Here is a 23,117-nt window from a genome sequence, read left to right on the forward strand (position 1 = left end):
GAGCAAGGACTGCTTTCCTTCTGTGATTTCTGCTTTCCTTTCCCATGCCTACCTTTCAGAGTGTATTGTAGAGCTTCCAAATGGGTTAAGTCTATTTCTTTATTTTTTTTTCCCCCCCCAAAGCAGCTCAAAGCTTTCTGGGGCCTGATGGAAGGAAGAACATTGACATAGAGAACTGTAGAAGCAGAGCCAATTATTCTGTCATGAAATAGCCTTTTCTTAAAAAAAAAAAAAAACAACAAAGCCATACTCTTAGCAGACTGATAAAGTCAAGACGGCATGCTGTTAGGGCTGTTTAACATTTTTCTTCTATTTAGTAAAACCCTTGAACAAAAGCCTGCATTCCGGGCCTCAGTCCCACCCAGGTCAAATGCTGCAGGATTTGGGAATCCAGGTCTATTAGAGCCCTAAGTGAACTGTTGGAGTAATGCTCCTTAATGAGATCGGTTGGCTAAGAGATGACACTTTGGTTCTTGTTAGTTCATAGAGTACCTTTTGAAGATCATTGCATATAATTCCTTGTACCATTTCACTAGAAGGAGAGGTGACGGAGACATGTGAATGGGAAGGTCAGTTTAAAAGAACAGATCTGAAGAAAGGCAAAGGTTTAGTGTTGTCTTCTACAAATTATCACCATGCTTGTTCCCAAGAATCTTAATTATGTCTTTCAGGAGCCCATTATTTATTTCAGAGAGAGTAAGAAGGCTTCCTTCCAAGTCATTAGGTTTGGGATCTAAATTGTAGCTTCATTTCTCTCTTTTTTCTTTGGCGTATGGAATAGAGCTTGGATTTAGGAAGGAGAAGGGGACAATAATGGCCAGTCTGGGTTAGTGTGTGCAGAACTGCTTAGATTTGAGGAGCAGATACTTAGGAATTATGCTGGGTTCAAACCCTGCTTCCCCCACTTATTATGCATGAGATCTTTCACCTTTATGGGCCTCAATGCTCTCATGAGTAAAATGGGGATAATACCTACTACCTAATGGGATGGTGTGAAGATTGAAAGAGATATCAGTGTGCAGTAAGATAACCCGTGGCACAGTCAGTTCTCATGAAGTATTAGCTATTACTGTCACTACTGTAACTATTAGTATTGTTATTATTACAACTATAAAATACTCTTCTCAATATATGTAAGAGTTTTCAAAGCATAGGATGTAATGCACAAAAATAATACTACAGGCCTTTTGGGACTTATTTTTATTTATTGTGTTTGTTTCTGTAAAATGGTTTTTAAATAGACTTTTATGAGAGTCAGACATAATCTTCCCTTGAAAATAGGAGAATACCTGTTTTCCCTTATGTAACTAGAAAGCTCTTACTTATTGGGCAATGCGTTAAATTAACTTTCAGAATTAATCCAATTTATTAATTCAGTGACCACATAAATGTGATTTGATTTAATTGTCTTTAAATACTAATATAAAAGCCAGTATAATTCCATAAAGTTTACCTATAAATATCTGTTCAAGTACAATATTTGAGAGATGAAGATCAGTAGTTTTTAATAATTAAAATTCTATTTTTAAATACCTCAATTTCTCCTCTCAGTAACTTGTACACAAAGTTGGTTGAAGCTGCATGTTGACTGTATGAATCCAAACTGAAAAATTAATCAGTCACGTAAGACGAATGCCCAGAGTACACTTATCGATCTCTAATACAGAAAACTGCAGGGATTAACTTTAATAATCAAATTAAAGTGTGATAACTAACATAAGAAATGAAAAAAGGAAGTGGTGGATTAGCTGTTTTTTAAGCAAACATAAGTAGTTGATGAATCCTTATAAAATGTGATTTCTCTGATTTTATCCAGGACTTCCTATGGTATCAAATACAAGGGGTTTCTTTGTTGAAGTTGTAAAGGCCAGTCCATTTTATCTTGCCTGTATGCTTGTAAGCAATTTTGTGGGATGCCCTGTGAAGAAAAAAGGGTAGGGAATATTATGTATTCAAAGACTAGTTTTGCTCTTTCTTAGAATATAATTTATCAGGAAATGCTTGTTAGACTAAATATAATTACTGGGATTTATTTTATAGATTTTTGGGGGTAGAGAAGTTTTTTATAAAAAGAAATCTATTACTGGATTTTAAGAGCTATTTTCTACGTTTGTATTTTTTCTTTTTTTAACATTTATGGGCCGGGCGCGGTAGCTCAAGCCTGTAATCCCAGCACTTTGGGAGGCCGAGACGGGCGGATCACGAGGTCAGGAGATCGAGACCATCCTGGCTAACACGGTGAAACCCCGTCTCTACTAAAAAAATACAAAACAAAACAAAAACAAAAAAACTAGCCGGGCGAGGTGGCGGGCGCCTGTAGTCCCAGCTACTCGGAAGGCTGAGGGAGGAGAATGGCGTAAACCCGGGAGGCGGAGCTTGCAGTGAGCTGAGATCCGGCCACTGCACTCCAGCCTGGGCAACAGAGCGAGACTCCGTATCAAAAAATAATAATAATAATAATAATAAAAATATTTATGGAAACCTCTGTGTACTCACTTGCTATAATTTTTCTTAAACTGAGTTTTTGAGTCATACTTAAAATACTTGAAATTCTAAAATCAGTAATTTGAAAGCCACTCAATTTGAGTGTACCTGATTATCAGAATTACATAACTAATATTCTGGGGATGCTTTATATTCTCAATAAACTTCTAATATATTAGATTCTCAATAAATATTTACAGTGTAGACTTTTTATTTAAATTCATGTACCTTTTTATATTTATCAGGGTTAACTGGTTTTTGCTGTATGTTAGGTGCTTACATTTTGAGAAACACTAAGATGATTTTAATTCAGTGAAATTACATTTATCAGACACTGTCCTGGCACTGTGATGGACTAATGACTGGCTATTCCAAGAGCCAATGCTAGACCATCTGCCTCAGCCGTCAGCCAGGAAGGCTACTATGGGTCCACCTTCCACCTTTAAACATTTCCCCTTTAACACAGGATGCAAATTTATCAACTACAGGAGAGAAAAGAACATTTTTAATTAACAGGGTCCCACTTTATAGATGAGTTAGAATGTTAAATATAAATTAAATTTCTTTTCCTACCTTGTTGTATGTCATTATCAAGCTTCAAAAGTTAAGTAGAATGGAGACCTTTCTCTCATTTTCAATTAATATCTGGATACTACCCAAAACAATGGCATGGGGATGAGCATTTAATGAACAGCTGTTCTGATTTTAAAGGCAAAGCAAGTTCTCTCTAACCGCATAGGGAGGTGATGAGGTATTTCCACGACTTAAGATTAGAGACAGTCTACTGACATTTAGAAATAATTATTCCCATTTGGAAATAGCAAGTTAGAAATAGAACTCGAAATCACTGCTAGCTTTTGACACTTTTCAGAGCCATAGACCGACTCCCAGCTCATTCTGCACCACCTGTACTGTGAACCCCTGCCTTCATGGCAAACTTAACTCTGTCCGATTAATTTAGCAGAAAACATGCTGTGTTTTGGCATTTCTGCATTTTGAGTATTTCTCAGAATCGAAGCTCAGTCCTATTAACTTTCTATTCAAGGGAGACCAGATGAGTTTTTTTTGGAACATTTTCATTGGCTTATATTCTCTTGAGAGTAACATTTTAATCCTATTTTATTTCCTGCATAGTTCTTTTATTTTGCTCTGTCTATAAATGTATACAATTTAGTCAGTTGTTTTGATGAAGGTTTATTCTTGCCACGTTCCCCATCTATTTTTAATATATAATAGTATTTATGCATCCAGGAGTGTTTATCTCTGTGTCTCCAAAAATTGCAACAAAATACTATTAAAGAGTAGCTCCCACCATTCAATCTGATTGGCCATAGGAGTCACATCTCCACACATCATCACTTTGGAGCTTCTTACTGTCAGCAAAGCACAGTAAACTTGTTTGACACCTGCTTGCATAGCTTTCCACTGCCAGTATCTTAAGCTCCTCCAGTTGTTTTCATCTGCCCCCTCATTCACCATTTCCTCACTTCTTGAAAGGGCTGGCTGACTGCAATGTATGTGGTATTCAGCCCTGGCTCTCTGCTTCACCCACAGAACCTACTTTTTGATCCTCCTTTGTAGGATACCCTCAGAGGACAATCAAGCAAGACCAAAATGACAACAGAAACAAGAACACTAACCACAAGCATTTTTTGAACATTCATCATTTATTCTGCATTCCTGTATGGACTTGGTATGCATTATCTTATTTAATCCACCTGACACACCTATAAGGTTGTCATCTTAATTTTACAAACAAGGAAACTGAAGAATAGAGAGGAAAAGAATCTTTCCCTGGCTTACAGAGCTAGCAGATACCAGAACCGGGGTTGGAACTTAGTCATGTGTTTTAATTGTTGCTTTTAATTTGCTTTGTTTGTCTTTTGTGTATGTGTTTTCTGTTTTGTTTTGTTTTGTTGTGACAGGGTCTCACTTTGTCATCCAGGCTGGAGTGCAGTGGTGCAATAACGGTTCACTGCAGCCTTGCCGTCCCAGGCTCAAGCAATCCTCCCATCTCAGCCTTCTGAGTAACTGGGACTACAGACACACACCACTATGCCCAGCTAATTTTTGTAGAGACAGATTTTCACCATGTTGCCCAGGCTGGTCTCGAACTCTGGGATCAAGCCGTCCACCTTCTTCAGCTTCCCAAAGTGCTGGGATTCCAGGCATGAGCCACCGCCCAGCCATATGCTCATGTTTGTAACCACTACCCTAGACATTTTTTTATACAAAATGAAAGCTGTAGAGGAGATTTAAGGTTTTAAGGGTTAGAAGAGGTCTTAAACACCTGCATTCCCCAACCCTTTTGAATTCTCGGAGACATTTTAACAGTCAAAATGTTACTGCTGCTCACGTGATTGAGAAGCTACATAGAAACGACAGCTTTATGTAGTGGTTCCAGCTCTGACTTACACTCTCTGGATTCAGATCCTTCCAACTATATTATGTGCGGCTTCCTCCATTATCTTAGTTACCTCATCTGTAAAACAGGATGATAATAGCACTTTCCTCCTATACTTTTTTGAGGAATAAATAAGTTACTATGTACAAGTTGCTAAGATCAGTAATTTGACTCATAGTGAGAAGTCAACTTATCTGCTTTTATTGGTTTTCATATTTTTGAAAGAGAAACTATGTGATACCCAAAAGTTATGATGAATTCAGGAATACTGTTTAGCTGAAGTATATTTTTGTTAATCACAGTATTGCTCACACTTTTTAAAAAGCAGGACCTACATACGTATTTTATAACGTAGAATTAGTTCAGTCTCTCTATCAACCACAGCATGCATATGGATTACCTAATCCTTGTGGAAATTCCACAGACCCCAAAGAACTCCCATCCCACAGGTTGGCAACCAGAGCTCTCTCGTGCAACCCTCTCATTTTTCAGGTAAGAGAAAAAGCTGAGACCAGAGAGTTTAAATGAATTTATCAAAGGGCACATACCTAGAGGACAAAGACAAGTGTAAACCTCAAATCCTATGACTCCAATGCAGAGGTCTGTCCTCTTTCCAAAAGTACCCAAAAAGCTCGTTTCAGGTTACTTTAACAATCAGAGATAGCAATAGTCAAACACTTTTGTGTCCTTAAACAGTATTTTGTATTCTGAATTTCTGTTCTCTACATTAGCTTTGTTGTTTCTCCTTGTTAAGTGACAGAGAAACTTCCCTTCATATATTCATATATAAGAGGACAAAAGGAAATTTAGAGAGATGTTCTATGTTCTGTCTACCAGCCACCATTAAAGGTCATCCGGCCCCCTAGGGGATGATGGCCAAATCCTTATTGCTAAGACTGTTCTCACTGCCTTTTTTTACATTTCCTCTGGGGACCAAATGGTGCAAAAGAAAATTCGCTTATTTGAATCTGAAAATCCTTCTCTAACGAGAAGTGATAAAATTTATTATTTTTATCAGAGCCCAAGTAAGTTAAGTGTCTATGAGTGACAGAAATAAAATATAGCTATGAGGTGGCTTGATCTAAAACATGGCACTCTAAATAGCCTGTGATTTAACACATTCAAATCAGAAACTAGAAAGGCCCTTCAATACATGCCAGCCGAAGATCAACTAATTGAATTAATAAAATAAAGGGATGAAAGAAATAAACATACTTATAAATATCCCAGAAGATATGTTGTTGAGATAAAATGTGGTACAAAACAAATATGAGCAGTTCAGTAATTCCCAGAGCCCTGTACAGCATATGGTCTCAGAAAAGACAGAAAAAGTGTCTAGAAACAGAGGACTCAAGTCCCACAGAGTAACCAAAATAGATGTGTTGCTTTTACTTGTAACAGAATATGAAGTGCCAAAATGTAAATGACAGAAAAGATCTTTATATCACCTCAGTTAATATTAAGAAAAAGAATTGTCAAAAACCAAGGTAAATCACCAGGACCACTTGTTTAATAGGAATTTATTTGGAAAATAATTTAATATTGTTAGGGAGAATAAATGGAAAATATAATATTGTATCACTAGTTGGAGAAATAAAGTTCAGTATTTCTCCAGTTGAGAGAGAATCAATGAGCATTTGTGTCAAACGGATTAGAATTCCTAGGTAAGTTTTTTCTCGACTTTGATCAAGGCAGAATCTAATGCTCTTTTACTGCAGATCTACATATTTGCTTCTTGGAAAGAAAAGCTTTTTATCATGTTGGTGGAAGAATACTCACATGATTGCTGCTTTTTCTTTTCACAAGGAGACCCGTTTCCTTTATTAGAATTGCTTTTTACAAAAATGTGTGGAAGAGGGAGCAGGTGGTTGCACTGCATTTCCTTGTATTGTTCAGTAAATATAGTTGGAACTAAAAAATGTCGGGGGACAGTGCTCTTATAACTTCTATTATAGTTGTTTCTTTTTTGAAAAATATAAACAGAAAGAAAATTATTTAAGTAGTAAATGTAAACTTTACTACAGCTTAGGGATAACTGTACATAGAACCATCATATTTAGATTATGTTAAACATTGTTGGGTTTGAAAGGCCAATACCCTTTCTGCCAATTGAGGACTACGGCATGAGCTTTGAAAGCTTTCTGCCTCAGGCAAAAATGAGCTGAGCCACTGCTTTGAAGTCGAATTAGGACACGTTTGCTTTTATTTCTGTAACTCTATCTGGCTCAGTGAACTCCTGTTCTGTAATTTTGAAAATCACAATAAAGCCAATATTCAATCAATTCAGTATTTTTATATTAAAGCAAGAATCAAATTAGAATAACTGTCTCCTTAAAAATGAAAAGGGCCAGGTGTGGTGGCTCATACCTATAATCCCAGCACTTTGGGAGACCGAAGTGAGCGGATCGCTTGAGCTTAGGAGTTTGAGACCAGCCTGGGCAGCATAGTGAGACCCTGTCTCTGCAGAAAATTAGAAAATTAGCCAGGCGTCATGGCATGCACCTGTGGTCCCAGCTACTCAGGTGGCTGAGGTGGGAGGCACCTGAGCCCCGGAGGCCAAGACTGCAGTGAGCCATGATCCTGCCACCACACTCCTGCCTGGGCAACAGAGAGAGACCCTGTCTCAAAAAAGAAAAGAGGAGAAGAAGAGAAAAAATCTGAGATCTGCATAGCACTGAAATACAATATTATAGAATTCCTTGGTTAAATGTTTGCCTTTGACATGTTGTACATCAGGATGTCTCTCATCTGTTCTTACATCTCTACCTTTATTGACCAATTCAACACGCATCTGTTACTTAAAATGGTGTGCTGGTAAATAGATAGGTGGAGTGTCGAAAAATGTAGTAGGGATAAAGTAAACCCACTTAAATAACAAGAGTATGGCTACTACTAGAAATTATTTTTAGCTTGAAATGTTTTTCTATCGTGTAAATGACATAAACAGCATCATTTCTGGGAGGCTCATAAGAACAGGGTGTGAAAAGAATAAGAGCAAGTTTTATTTTCTTGCTAATTTTCACTTCTCACTGTCTAACTGTTCCTTACTCCCAAGTAGTGTAAATTGTGAAACAGACTCTGAATTAGGGGCATTCACCTATTTCTTCAGGGGTAAGTCTTTAATCGATCAGAAATTATTCATTGCATTGATGTATACTGTCAAGAAGGAACAATTGACAGGAAAGTATCAAATATAAAATAATGACAATGGAGGATTTGATAAATAAGCCAATTGGTCAACATAAAAACTACTTACAATCAAAGACAGGAAGAGACCATTTCTGAAGAGACATCTGCCCTCCCATTTTCATTGCAGCACTGTTCACAATAGTCAAGATATGGACTCAGCCTAAGTGTCCATCAATAGGTGAATGGATAAAGAAATCGTTGTATATATACACAGTGGAATATTATCAAGCCTTTACAAAGGAGGAAATTCTGTCATTTGTGACAACGTGGATGAACCTGGAAGATACTATGCTGAGTGAAATAAAGCCAGGCACAAAAAGACAAATATCACATGACCTCACTTACACTTGGCATCTAGAAAAGTCAAGCTTTTAGAAATAGAGAGTAGAATGGTGGTTACCATAGGCTGGTGGTGGGGGGAGCTGGGGGGCGGGAATTGGAAAATGTTGGTCAAAGGGTCCAAAATTTCAGTTAGATAGGAGGGACGTGTTTTTGAGATCTGTGGAACAGCATGGTGACTATAGTTATTGATAATGTGTTATATAATTCAAAACTGCTAAGAGTATATTTCACCACAAAATAAGGGTATGTGAGCTAGTTGATATGTTAATTAACTTGATTTAAGCATTTTGCATTGTATTCATATACCAAAACATCACACTGTACCCCATAAAAATATGTAATTATAATTTGTCAATTATAGATAAACATTATTATTTTTTTTTTTTTTGAGACAGAATTTTGCTCTTGTTGCCCAGGCTGAGTTCAATGGCACGATCTCAGCTCACGGTCTCTGCCTTCCGGGTTCAAGCGATTCTCCTGCCTCAGCCTCTCAGTTAGCTGGGATTACAGGCATGTTCCATCCTGGCCAGCTAATTTTTTATTTTTGGTAGAAATGTGTTTTCTCCATGTTGGTCGGCCTGATCTTAAACTCCTGACTCCAGGTGATCCACCAGCACTCCCAAAGTGCTGGGATTACAGGCATGAGCCACCACTCCCAGCTGATAAATATTATTTTAAAGTTTTTTAAGACTCAAATATTAAACAAATGAGAATTTTAACTGAAATCTGAATTTGAGCAGTAACCTTATATTTCTTCATGCATATTTCTCTGTAACATCAGGAGGGCTTTTTTTAGCTAAATTATTAAAATTGCAGAAAGACTGTTGCAGTTCTTTTTTCAGGCTTTGAAAGACATTTCTACAGAGTTACAGAGTGATAGTTTTTTTTTTCCTGGACATATCTCCATAGCCAAGATAGACAAGGATTGGAAAGATAGTGTAGGGGGGTAGGAAGAAATGTATGTGTAAACACATATATTTATTACTGAGATAGTACAAACACTATTTTTATTACTCTTTTCTATCACTTTTCTCAAAGCCTGTGAAACTACTATCTATATTTGACTTGAACCTGAGACAGCTGTGAAGTCTCCAGCATATCCTTTTGTGCCTAAAGAAATTAGCATTTATAGAGCCCTACTGATTTGAAGAACAGACTGGGATTACTTTTGATTATTGATTTCTAGGGGCATTTTCTTCATGTTTGTTTTGCATATCCAGACATAATTGCATATCCTTTCATAATCAAGTACTTATATAGACACTATTTCTTAAATGTCAGGTGGCTCTGTAATATTTTAATAGTGCAATTTATAATGAAGCCATCACTTATTTTAACTTATTCAGAAAAAGTATCATTCAGAAAGTATAAAAGATTCCTTTTAAAATAAAGTTTTTTTCATGGTTTTTTACTCTATTTGATGAATAGTTTGATGTGCTATTAATGGTCAATAGTAGTACTGTGCATGCGTGTATATGTGTGCGTGTGTGTGTGTGTGTGTGTGTGAGAGAGAGAGAGAGAGAGAGAGAACGATTTCTCCAGCTTTCTAAGGAGTCATTCATTGTCCCGGGTAAGAAGACCCTTGTGATTTGGCAGGGCGACTTCATCTTCTACTAATGACCTCATTTCTGTTTACCAGTGAAAGTGGACATTTCATTAAGCTTTTAAAAATGACCCATAATGCAAGAAGAGAACAATAAAGCCCCCCATGACATTCCTTAAAGGAAAGAGTTTAAATTTTGATAAAAGAAAATGAGATGTAATGTGGAATGGACAGTGTTATTGTGATGCAGCACCTTTATTCACTAGCCCTTAATTATTTCAGATAGTTTATTGCACATTTTCCCTGTCTGTATGGTTCTTTTGTATCATTTGCAACCTGATGAAGCCCCTCTCTGGAGTTAGCTTCTGAGTATTGGTGTGGGAATGATAAACCAGAAGCACTACCTTTGGATTCATTAAAGGATGGGCTTTCCATAGCTAGGTTGTACTAAAGAGAATTTCCATTTTGCAAGGGCAGTGTAAATTTTGCATATCATTTTAATAGCAAGGCAGGTCAATCAAATCATAATTGTCTACAATTAGCACTCCCATGAGCTGTAGACTTCTTTATCTTCTCCGAGACTGAACTGAAAAAGAAATTGTTATTTACTGTCACTGAAGTCATAGAAAATGCTTGCTATTCAGTATAAGCGATGAGGAAAGTGCGAGTCTGGCAACAGGGCTTTGGCATAAATTTAAGATCTGCACACCAAAATGCACATTGTATCAAGCGTGGCTATGTGCAAAATGTGCTATTACAAAGCACTTTCTTTCAGCATACAAAGCAGATCTTGGCAATGAAACATCTAGTGTTGACAGCATTTTGGTTTGGAGCTAATCTAAAGATTGCTTTCTAACATTTTCAGGGGCTCTGAACTCTCTGGAAAAGGTACATTTTGATACTAAAAATGAGGAAGCAGAGAAGAAGTGCTTTATATTTCCTAGTTCGTTCTATCTGAAGTGCCAGTGCTGTCATTTTGGGAATCGTTTCTTGAGTCTCATCACTGTACCAGAAAGTCCAGGTACAAGCTGGAGGTTGCAGGAACTGCAAGCTTGAGACTGTGGCATGAGGGAATTGTCTAAGCTTCATAAAATATTGCAGTAACTCTATCCATCTCTCACTATGTCACATTCTCTGCTGTGAAAATTTAAACTCCTTTACTTAGCAATGCCATGCTTCTTTAGCAGTCTAGCCAAAAGGAAGGAGGTCAATACATTTCTTGCCAGTGCTGTTGCTAGTTCTCTTCAGTCCCCCCAAGCCATTGCTGGGCATCCTGTTTCGAGTGTCACTGAATTTGGTCCCATCATTACACTTCTTCATCTTGAGATGTCTCTGGAGCGAGGAGTGAAGGATAGTCAGTCCCACCGAAAGAACTTCAGCTAAAGATGGGAGAGGGGATGTTCTCTTTAAAAAATTCCTCATGAGTAAAAGAAAGGATACAGAATGCAAGCAAAAATACAAAATAGCTTCCAGAGTTGCTCTTCACATTTTTTGCATTTACAGATATGAAGGTAAGCACTTTAGTTGGGCGCTTGAAGGACACTGCTATATCAATAGCAGCAGTCATGGTACCAGGAAAGAGATATTTGATAGGAAAGATGCTTCCCTGGCAGAAGCATTAAAAATGAAGACAATGAGGCAGGTGGTTCACCTGAGGTCAGGAGTTCAAGACCAGCCTGACCAACATGGCGAAACCCCGTCTCTACTAAAACTACAAGAATTAGCTGGACATGGTGGTGGACACCTGTAATCCCAGCTACTTGGGAAACTGAAGCAGGAGAATCACTCGAACCCACGAGGCAGAGGCTGTAGTGACCTGAGATCATGCCACTGTATTCCAGCCTGGGCAATAGACCGAGACTCTGTCTCAAAGAAAAACAAAAGTGAAGATAAGGGGTGGCAGTATATTGTGGAGTCACAATATGATGAAAGATGCTGGTACCCACTGGTGTCAGTTCCTGAAAGAAAGTGTGGTAGAACTGAATATAGTGGAATAGTATCTCAGGAAACTGTTATCTCTTGGATAACTATTATCTCAGTTACCCAGTGGAAATGGCTCATATATGCTCAATTAAAGGCAGAGACTAAAACAAGAGAGAGAAAGAGGAAATAGTGAGTATCAAAGTCTTAGGGGCCTAGCATGAGCTTTGTGAAGCTTCGTGTAGGAGTTAGGACACCATGATAGCCCTACAAAGGCAAGAGGGGAAAAAAATAAAATAAGACAGTTAAGGGATTGTCAAGCTCATAACTTGATCTCTAGATATCACTGACCTAGGACAAGGTTCAACAAACCTTTTCTTAAAAGGTCAGATAAACATTTTAAACTTTATGAACCATACAGTCTCTTTTACATCTACTTAACTCTTCTCTTGTAGCATAAAAGCAGCCACAGACAATAGTAATTGAATGAGTGTGATTGTGTTCCAATATATTTAGTTAACAAAGCAGGCAAGTCATAGTTCACTAACCTCTGGCCTAGAACCAGCCCTAAAATATTAGGGGAAAAAGGAAATAGCATTTTTAGTGTTTTTCCTCCTTGGTCATTGTTCTCCTTATCTTAGGACCTTCACAAGTCAGACTTGGTAGTATCCTAAATCAGAATGGATTAGGTAGACATTTATAGTCTAAACAAGGAAACAGACAATATATAATAGTGTCATCCATAAAGCAACAACTTACAATACAACAAAATGCAGCAAAATGTTAAACATGCTGATAGATGTCTTTTGCTTTGCAGTACAGACCCTTCATTCCTAACCATTGACTATGTGTTATTTGAACCTTAAATTATCCTTAGTTTTCTACATTGTTTTAGATCATTGAGTACATACTGCATCCCAGACTTTCCACCAAAGTGGTGCGATTTGTAAGCATCAGAGCAAAATTCTCTTCCTGACTGTATGAATTGGTGATAAAAATCTTGAATGACATCAAGTAAGCTTTCACACACTTTTAAATATGCTTTGTTTTAAAGTAGGTCAGACTTCCCAGTTGGCATCAGAGAAAATGGTCCAAGTTACTTTTACAATTTTGCCTAACAGCAATTTTGTTTGACAGAATTTCTTCTAGAAAGTGGCTATAGAAGGATTAAATCTCCTCCATAATAGAATTTTACAATGGAACTACAAATAAAAACTTAAATGTCAGTATTATATGTATTAATATATCTCCAGGTAAACACCGGAGTGACATATTTCATGTTAAATTGACTGGTCTTATACTTAAGTGACCAGGGAAGGAATGTAGCTAGAGGCAGAATGTCATTCATCACATATTACTTTTTAGAAAGCAGGGTTTCAGGACTTCATTTTTTAAATTTATAGCTTTGATTGGTAAAACTTCTTGGCTTTTGAATTAAAAAAAAAAATCATATTCCTAGTATTCACTTAGCATTGTTAATAGAAAGCCCGCTGGCCAAATCGTTTGGCATAATGTGCTTGTGATTTACACAGGAGGTTGTGAAAGGTTTTGTAAAATCTAGCTTGTTTGAATATATCAAATTATCATTTTTATTACAGCTTTTTATCATAGTACATAAAATGATTTTAGAAATCTCCAAAGAATGTTGATTTGATATGGATTTTGCTTTGATACAATTAACATTTATTGCAAATGCGGATTTTTATGATAAGTAAACTCTGATAGTATTATAGTAGATTTTTTAACTGTATTGAGAATGCATAAATCACATTATTCTCAAATATTTTTAGTCAGAATGATATATACGTCTATATATATAAAAACATAGTCATGGAGGCAATAAATGAAAAGTTAGTGTAGCTCTTCTCTCTAAGACATAAAAGTTATGTTTCATTCCATCTCAAAGAGAAAGTCTATAAACAAAGATAGGTGCTACAAATTTCTGCATACCTCTCATGTCAGTGTACAACTCTGTTAAATGCAGATTTGATTTTTTTCTATGTCTTCAAGGGTCTGAATCTTCGTAAAAAGTAATCAATCACTAATTTGTTTGGGGGTTGTAGTTTGATACCTCTTTTGGAATACCTCTACATTATATTGATCTTATAATCGTATTAAATACAATCTGATTCTTCTTTAGGCTTTCCAATTACAGCCTTTCTTTACATTTTTTTTTTCTGCCTCTGTTCATCTGTTTTGTTGTTGTTGTTGTTGTTGTTGTTTTTGAAAATTCTAGCCAAAGCACTTAGTGCTATAACTGGCATATAATAAACCCTTGATCATTGTTAGCTATCATCATTTATGTTAATTTCCTATTGCGAATATAACAAATTACTACAAACTTAGTGGCTTTAAACCAGCAGTCCCCAAACGTTTTGGCACCAGGGATCTGTTTTGTGGAAGAATTTTTTTTCCATGGACTGGGGTGGGTGTCGGGGAGAGTTTGGGGATTATTCAAGCACATTACATTTATCTATGAGTACTTTATTTCTGTTATTATTACATTGTAATATATAATGAAATAATTATACAACTCACTATAATGTAGGATCAGTAGGAGCGCTGAGCTTGTCTTCCTGCAACTAGATGGCCCCATCTGGGGCTGGTGGGAGACAGTGACAGATCATCAGGCATTAGATTGTCATAAGGAGCACACAACCCAGATCCCTCATGTGTGCAGTTCACAGTAGGGTTTGTGCTCCTATGAGAATCTAATGCTGCCGCTGATCTGACAGGAGGCAGAGCTCAGGAGGTAACGTGAGCAATGGGGAGCAGCTGTAAATACAGATGAAGCTTCACTTGCTTGCTCACTGCTCACCTCCTGCTGTGTGGCCCGGTTCCTAACAGGCCACAGACCAGTACTGGTCCGTGAACCAGGGGGGTTGGGCACCGCTACTTTAAACAACACACATTTGTTCCCTTACAGTTCTGTAGATTAGAAGTCCAACACAAGTCTCATTGGGCTAACATCAAGGTGTCAGCAGGGCTTTATTACTTGGGGCTATAGGGGAGAATCCATTTCCTTCCCTTTTGCAGCAGCTTCTAGAGGCTGCCCATGTTCCTTTGCTCTTGATCACCAGCAAGTGATTATATGGCTCAGATCTCTGTTTGTGTAGTCATACCTCCTTCTCTGACTCTCCTGCCCCTCACTTTCCCTTCTAAGGACCCCAGTGATTACAGTGGACCTACCTTAATTCACAGGAAGATGGCTAATTTAATCACCTTTGCCATGTACATTACTTCCCTATTGCTCTTGAAACAAATTACTACAACACAAATTTATTCTCTTATAGTTCTGGAGGTCCAGAGTCCAAAATCAATTTCACCTGGCTAAAAATCAAGAAATTGACAGGCCTGTGTTGCTTAGGGAGTTTCAAGGGGACAATCTGTTTTTCTGCCTTTTCTGGCTTCTAGTGGCCACCTGCACTCCTTAAGTCATGGTCTCTTTCTCCATCTTCAAACCAAGAGCACAGCATATTGAAATGTTATTCTCTGACTACCACACCTGGTTCTGTAGTCACGTTTCCTTTTCCCTTACTGTGACCCTCCTGCCTCTCTCTTACAAGGACTCTTGGGTTTACATTAGGCCCATCTAGATAACCCAAGTTTGTTCCTATCAAATGATCTTTAACTTAATCATGTCTGTGGATTCCCCCTTGTCATGTCAAGTAACATATTTTCAGGTTTCAGGAATTAGAATGTAGACTTTTTCTGGGGACTTATTCTGCCTACCCCACCAGCATTAGGCCCAGACTCTCTCTTAAGCTTACCTTTGAATCTCCCAGCCACTCATTGAACACTTTTGTCTAGATCCTCTGTCTGAGTCTCAAAGACTATTTTTACTATACCTTTTTCGAGCCCCTGAGTGGCTCCTCCTACTTTCCCTGTTTCTTCCATTTTTCCAAGCTCAAAACCTTAGAGTTAGTTTTTCTTCATTGTTTGTCAAGGATCTTTACTCTCTTGATTTTCTGGGGTTGTGTTTGGGAGAATTGGTGGAGGAAGATAATTGGATTATTCATTTACATATTATTTCAATAGGTAGACCATTGTACTTTTAATATAAAACTATGCATACTGTGCTGCTGAGATACAAAGAGAAAGGGAATGTTTATAAAACCATTTTTAAAAATGGCTTTCAATATTATGAAGTATATGGGATGTGTATTTTCTGGACAGTTTTATTCGGATCACTGAAATTTTGCATTGAGTGGTTGTTTAAGAATGTAAGCCCAGTGTAATTCAAGGGATATTAGTATACCACTCTGAGATAGACCTCCTAATTTGCCCAGTTACACTAATTCCTAAACAAAGAATGCAAAAATCCTAACTTCTACAAAAGAGAAGCTTCTTGCCATTTGTTTTCAAATTTTATATGAAGGTTTATGGCTGCACAGCATTTTGGCCAATGAAGAAGGTGAAATATTTTCTTCTTTGTTGGTGAAATCTGTGAATGGCGAATTTTCTTCAGTGGGGATCTCAGAGTAGCCTCACACTGTTTTTCTCTGGGATACTGTCTTGCCTTCACTTGTCTGGAGGACAGGTACCAAGAATCAATCAGGAGTCAGTTTGCATATTGGAAGAATGGGAGTGACATGAGGGGATTATCTCGATGGAAACTGGGAAGAGGGACAGTTATCCCTAGGAAAGGAAGTCAATGAAAATGGGCATTCTCTCAGAATTCAAGGGGGAGGAGCAATTTTAAATACAGAGTAGAGTCTGTTACTCAATTTCAGAAACCCCGTGTTCAGATTCCCTGAGACACATACACCAAGATGGGACTAAAGGATCAGACTTATTGAAAAATACTGGAGAAGTGTCTGTAAAGGAAAAAAGGTGAAGGAGCAGAAATGGGCAGAGAGCCTCAGACTGCGAGTCAGGTCCCATGTCGGTGAGCAAAGGGTGGGGAGGAAAACTTGTTTAGGAAGAATGTCAGACTACAGCACAGTTCTGAGGGTGCTGTAGCTGTGAAAATGGGGAACGAAGCTGTGAAAATGTTGAGTCAAAGTTGCCCATTAGAGAAATCCTTCATGGGGCAAGAACGAGCCAGCATTAGCACCTCCACCCAGTTCAGTACTAGGAGCAGCACAGGGAGGTGTGTGGCCACAGTGCTCCTGGGGTAGCAGGTAGAGGCCATCAGTCAACTGTATTCTGTGCCGCAGGTTCTCTTGAAGTGAAACCTAAGGAGGAACCTCCATGTCTGCACCAGTCTACACCTTGATTTGTACATATCCACTTCATGCTCATTTTGGGAGCAGCCTGAAAATGATTTTAATTTTGGCTTCCTTCCTTCTCCTACCAATCAGTTATTGTGTCATATAGGCAAAGCCACCACAATATCTCTATAACAATATAATAACGTTTTAAGTATCAATAATATTAACCTTTGGATTCAAGTACACATTATAAAGGGAGTTACGCAAATCTTTTGAGTTGAACATTTTCAATCAGAATTATATTTGTGATATTTTTTCCAAGTGTTGCGTGGAGTTATTGTTCATACATTCTCATTACTGTGTAATATTATCTTGCATGAATTCACCAGATTTTAGGTTTTCTGACTCTGAATCGGAGTTCTTTTTATCAACCTTTTTTTTTTAGTATAAACTGGGTTAATAGGATTGACTTTTTATCCCTAATGCCCTGCTAAGGCCTACTGTATTGGAGAGCAGTTGATATCTGGCTGGATAAAAGGGAGAAAACAACCATGTTAGTTTCATGTGTAGAACACTTTGGAAAGCAGAGAAAGATTGCTTTCCCTCCTTTACTGCAAAGTGAGGTAGCAGGAGTTGGGGAATGTTGAGGTGGAAATGGATGCTTAAGAGCAGCAGGAAGACCCTGAAGGGCTCTTGCTACTGCAGCTGCCAGTTTTAACAACTGCAGAGCAAACTCAACTTACCTTGCTAGTATTATTTTCCTCTATGGTTTATTCAATACTATTGCAAGAGAAAAGCGTCATCAGGGTAGGCATGAGAATAACCATGGAGTTAATGTTTGAGATACATTTGCTTCATACAACCCAATAAGTGATTTTAGAGCTCACAACTTACCATATGACTGACTGAAATTTCATGAACCGTTATACCAATATGACAGCATGATTTAAAGATCAGTGTGAGGTTAAAACCAGTGTTTCTGGATGTCTGTATAATTGCAATTGGCTTGCTACTTTTTGGAAACATCAAGCATTTGCACTGCATTGTGATTGGGAATCAGTCATCATGTTTTATTTCTTCTAGGTCCTTAGCACTATTCCCTTTATCAAAAAGAAAGACCTTCACCATGGGAATTATCTCTTAAATGTATTTGAACGTGTTATTCATTAAATTTATTTTGATTCCATGTTTTCCAAAAGTTTTTTTTTTTTTTTTAAACTCTTGGGAAAGCACTATAGTAATGAATCAATACAGTAGAGTTAATGCAACTAAGAGATAATAGGGCGCAGGAAAGCAGGAAGCCAATAAACCAGCCACGGTAACTGTGCTTAGATCTCAACTTGGCGCTGAACAACCTGGGCCTCCAGAACAAAGTGGCGTATTGTTATCTAGTCCTCGTTATCACAAAAAAAAAAAAAAAAAAAAAAAAAAAGAACAATGGTTCGTTTGCAGAAAGTTGATTCACCTTGGCTGTAAACTTCAGGAAAACTCTCGTACTGTACTTTACGTAGATGTTAGTCAGTAGCATAATTGTGTCCTTAACTAACTGAATGAATCTTTATTGAGGACCTACTAAATGCCTTTGGGTGTTTCATTTTGCTAATTTGGAGGAGGGAGAAGGGCAGGTGAAATAAAAACTAACATCGCTTGTTTAACAAGTGATAGGAGGACAGACAAGTAAGTAGAATGTTACATACTGATAAGTGTTTTAGTTGAAATAAGCTTAGAATTACTCTGTATAGGAGCATCAACCCAGAGAAGGAGGATTAAGGAAGAGTTCACTTGAGGAGGTGATTCCTGATGTTGGAACCAAGCTTTGAAAAACATTTGAAGGTTATCTCAAAGATTTCAGTTGGTGTGGAAAGCCAGAAAGCCAAAGACAGGACAGAGACAACAGGAGTTGTAGGCCCCAGAAGCAGCATATGCAAAAGACTCAGGGACCAAAGAGAGCATGGGGCTTCTCAGAGGCTAAGGTTTTGAGAAGGACCTTAACCATGAAGGACCTCATATTCAGGTTAAGCAATTTTGCATTATGCCTGAGAGGTTAAAGAACTTTGCAAAGTTTGATGTCGGGAATTGACATGATTAGATTGTTAATTTTGAGATATCATGGTACAGGCAGGAGGGAGATATGAATTAAAACTGAGCAAGACCGGAGAAGCTTGTTAGAAGGTGTCTGAAGCAGAGATGTGATGACAGTAAATAATATTGCTCCCGCCAGGATACTAATCAACGGTATCCTCCATAATAATAAAGAATACATGGAGAGTTATTTCACTTAACTGCTTCTCTTCATGGCCTGCAACAAAAACACTCAGCACTGCTTGGAAGTAAAGTTGATGTTTGTATAGATACATTAAGGACACAAAGGAAACTGTCCTTAATGATGGAATTTCTTTCTCTCTTCAACAATTTTATTAGAACTGTCATATGCTTGGATCTTCAATGAATACCCATCGTTTGTTGAAGAAGATAGTCGGAGATTTGTCTCTCAGGAGACAGGACACCTCTACATATCTAAGGTGGAGCCGTCGGATGTGGGAAATTACACGTGTGTGGTGACAAGTATGGTGACAAATGCCCGAGTGCTGGGCTCTCCAACTCCTTTGGTGCTACGTTCTGATGGTAATGAAACTTCTCCAAGTGCAAGTCTGAGTGCAAATGGTGCTGAGGCTGCAAACAAAAGCAATTGGGAAAATGTATAAAGTACATTGAGAAGAATTGTCACTTCATGTTTTTTGGCACAAAGACTATTTTATGAGTATAATGACAAAAATGATTTGATAAATCATAGGTCCTTATGCATAATTCTTACCTAGGGCAAGCTTCATAATTTGCAGGGACCAGTGCAAAATAAAAATGAGTGGCCCCTTGTTCAGAAGTCATTACGAATTTTAAGACAGCAATGGCAAAGTATTAAACCAAGCATGAGACCCTTCTGAGTCCAGGGCTCAGGTTGACTCCCATGAAGTCACCTATCCTGACCTTTGCCAGCTTGAGGTTTTTAAAGCTCTGGATATTTTGTAATAGGCTAAAAAGCATCACTAAAAAAACCATTAAAGAAAAAAATCTGTTTCATCAACACCTTGATGGCTGTTTAAGGGGAGTCTATGAGCTGCCGAGGAAGCAGATCCATAAGCCTGGGTAGTTGACCCACTTACACAGAACCATATCTGATACAGCATAATGCTATGATCACAAAGCATTGAAGCACTTTTTCCAGTCAGTTATAATTGAATTTGACCTTTCCCATTTATTAAGTCATTGTTTCTTAACTCCAGGGAGCCATTTAATAAGTTTAAGATTGGTATCTCTGCTACCACGGTATCATTAAGTAAATTCCCTGCCATAATTTTTGTTCTTTAGGGAAATTTCAGGAAGCAATAATATATTATATATTTCAGTTTGACTAGCAATGTCAAAATTGAATACACAATTTCAAAGCCTCCCATTTTGTGTAATATAAAAGACTTAGTGGTTTTCTTGGAACTGCTCTGTACGTGGTAACCTATGAATCAGCAAATCCAAAGTCCTTAAATGTTTATTAATATTGCATGTTTGACCCAAGTTAATTCAGGTTTTTTAAAGCTCTGGATATTTTCTTATAGGCTAAAAAGCACCACTAAAAAGTCATTAAAGAAAAAAATCTGTTTCATCAACAACTTGATGGCTGTTAAAAGGGAATCTGAGCTGCATAGACTAAATTTTATTTAATTGAAATCACTAGAAGAGCTGGTTCAAAATGGAGCAAAAGAAAGTTTTATTTAAGAAAAACGAGGCAATTCCAAAGGAAATGTTGAAACGATTAACTTTATATTGTGGATTTATAGGTGTGATGGGTGAATATGAACCTAAAATAGAAGTTCAGTTTCCAGAAACTCTTCCAGCAGCTAAAGGTTCGACTGTGAAATTGGAATGTTTTGCCCTTGGAAAGTAAGTTTTATACATTTACTCCTATGTGCTGAAATATTAGGTTGCTATAAGAAATCAGAATGGGTTTTGAAAGACTCTTCTTTTTTATTTTCTAAAATTTACTTTCATTTTGAGGCAAAGGAAAAATAAAATGCAGGGGAAATGCACATATAAAATTTAGTTGAAACTTTAATATTTAAAGTCGATTTGAAGAAAATTACTCTGCCTGCCTAATTTCATAAAATAAATTGGTGGGGTTTTTTTTCCCCCTTATTCATTTGCTGTAATCTAATATAGTGGGTCTGTATTAGGCTTTTTTCTCGAAATCATGAATTGACTCAAGAAAAATGAAGTTTATTTTATTAAAATATCAACTTAAAGAGTTGTTAAATCCTTTTATCCGGTTTATATAATTGACTGTTGGAAGTGGTTTTCTGCATTTAAAATCCTGTGCCTTCTTGTTCAATCTTAAAAGTTTTACTTTCTCAAATCGAAAAGGCTTCCAGACAACAGCAAACAACTTGACAATTTTCTTCTTAGTCCCATACCTCAGATTAATTGGAGAAGAAGTGATGGACTGCCATTTTCCAGCAAAATTAAATTAAGGAAGTTCAATGGTGTGCTTGAAATCCCCAATTTCCAACAGGAAGATGCAGGTTCCTATGAATGCATTGCTGAGAATTCACGAGGAAAAAATGTTGCTAGAGGGCGTCTCACTTACTATGGTGAGCATCTGCTTTGGGCAAATTGGAGTTTTAGCTTTTACTTTCTCATCTATAAAATATTGTTGTTGTTTAGGGGTGAGAGATTATAGCAGAATCCCAATGTTCAACTTGTTGGTTAAACATTTTGTTCAACATTTTGTTAAGTGTTGATAAACATTTATCATAGGGGGTATTAAAAAGAAATAAATTTTTGTAATGAAGTTGAATATATACTCATTTTGCATTTTAAGATGATTCATGCAAAGATGAAATATTTCATATTTTTTTCCTAAGAATAACCTCTCACACACTTAAACACATTAGAGAGAGATCTCTTTTCTGTCTGTCTTCTCCTCTAGAAAACAGGTTTTGTATCTTTTTTGTTACCTCTACTAAAGAGAAAAAAAAAAAAAACTGCCTTTTGGGAAAAGTTGCAATTACTGTATTAAACAAACCACATGAACTCTGGCTCCTGTTGAGTTCTTCAGTGTTACTCTATCCCTTCCAAAAATGTATCTGTACTCTGTTTGCTGCCTTTAATTTGTAATCATTTTTTTTTGATGTACTGCTCAATTTGGGTAAGGAAGGCTCTAAGACCCTGACTAAGCCAAGTAACCTTTTCTCATACTCTAGCTTAGTTCCTTCTTTCTGCGCAACCACTACATGATCTAAGGATAAGAAGTGACCATTATGGGAACACACAGGACATTCCAACCGTATTAATGTTTCAGTAAAAATATTTTTAGCTGTATACTAATAAACAATTGTATGCTTCATATGATAAGGAAATCCAAAGCTAAATTATCATTTAATTACCTTATCAGGCCACAACCCAGTTTCTTTGTGATTAGTTTTTCTGCCCTTGTCTATTTTTTTTTCCTTTTTCTACATGTTAGTTTCCATTATGATCACAAAATGGCTGCCAGCAGTGACTAACACATCAGTTGCTACTCATCCTTCCTTTCTCCGAAACATCTAGAAGTCCCCTGCTCAAACCTCACTGGCTACGTTTTCATTCCTAAACCAGTCACTGGCAAGGAGAAATTAGATTAGACAATTAAGTGCTTCACTTGGAATAGAGAAAAATGTCATGTTTCTATAGACAATGTGAGGTGATGGAAGAGTAGAAAACTGAATGAACAATTGGGGTTATTTTAGGAATAAGGAAGAGAGGAAATGAATGCACAATAGAAAACCAACAGTGTCTGCTATACTTAGTAAAAGAGGCAGACTATTGCTTTAGTCCATTGTGTAGGTAATATGATACATACCTAAAATATAAATCAGAAATTTATGCCATAAAGCATTTCATGAAAGTTGCCTTGCAATTTCTGTTTAACATTAGTATATTAAGTAGATGCCATGCAGTTCTCCGGTTATCTGCTCTAATATTTCATGTGAAAAATAGTCTATAGAATGTTTACATCTCATATGATGGAATAAGGGGAGAAATCAGAATTGATGTG

The 23,117-nt window shown here is 37.2% G+C and overlaps 1 protein-coding gene across 2 annotated transcripts in view; it reads left to right on the forward strand.

Annotated features, from left to right (window-relative positions):
• CNTN3 (contactin 3) overlaps nt 1-23,117 on the forward strand; it is a 339,179-nt gene that overhangs the window by 214,531 nt on the left and 101,531 nt on the right. For both annotated transcript variants that reach the window (XM_025377841.1, XM_025377842.1), the window contains 3 exons: nt 19,457-19,660; nt 20,866-20,968; nt 21,488-21,672. In XM_025377841.1, coding sequence (XP_025233626.1) covers nt 19,457-19,660; nt 20,866-20,968; nt 21,488-21,672 — 492 coding nt within the window. The remainder of the gene's footprint in view (nt 1-19,456; nt 19,661-20,865; nt 20,969-21,487; nt 21,673-23,117) is intronic.

Source organism: Theropithecus gelada, chromosome 2 (assembly GCF_003255815.1).
Source record: "Theropithecus gelada isolate Dixy chromosome 2, Tgel_1.0, whole genome shotgun sequence".
NCBI classification, from domain to species: Eukaryota; Metazoa; Chordata; class Mammalia; order Primates; family Cercopithecidae; genus Theropithecus; species Theropithecus gelada.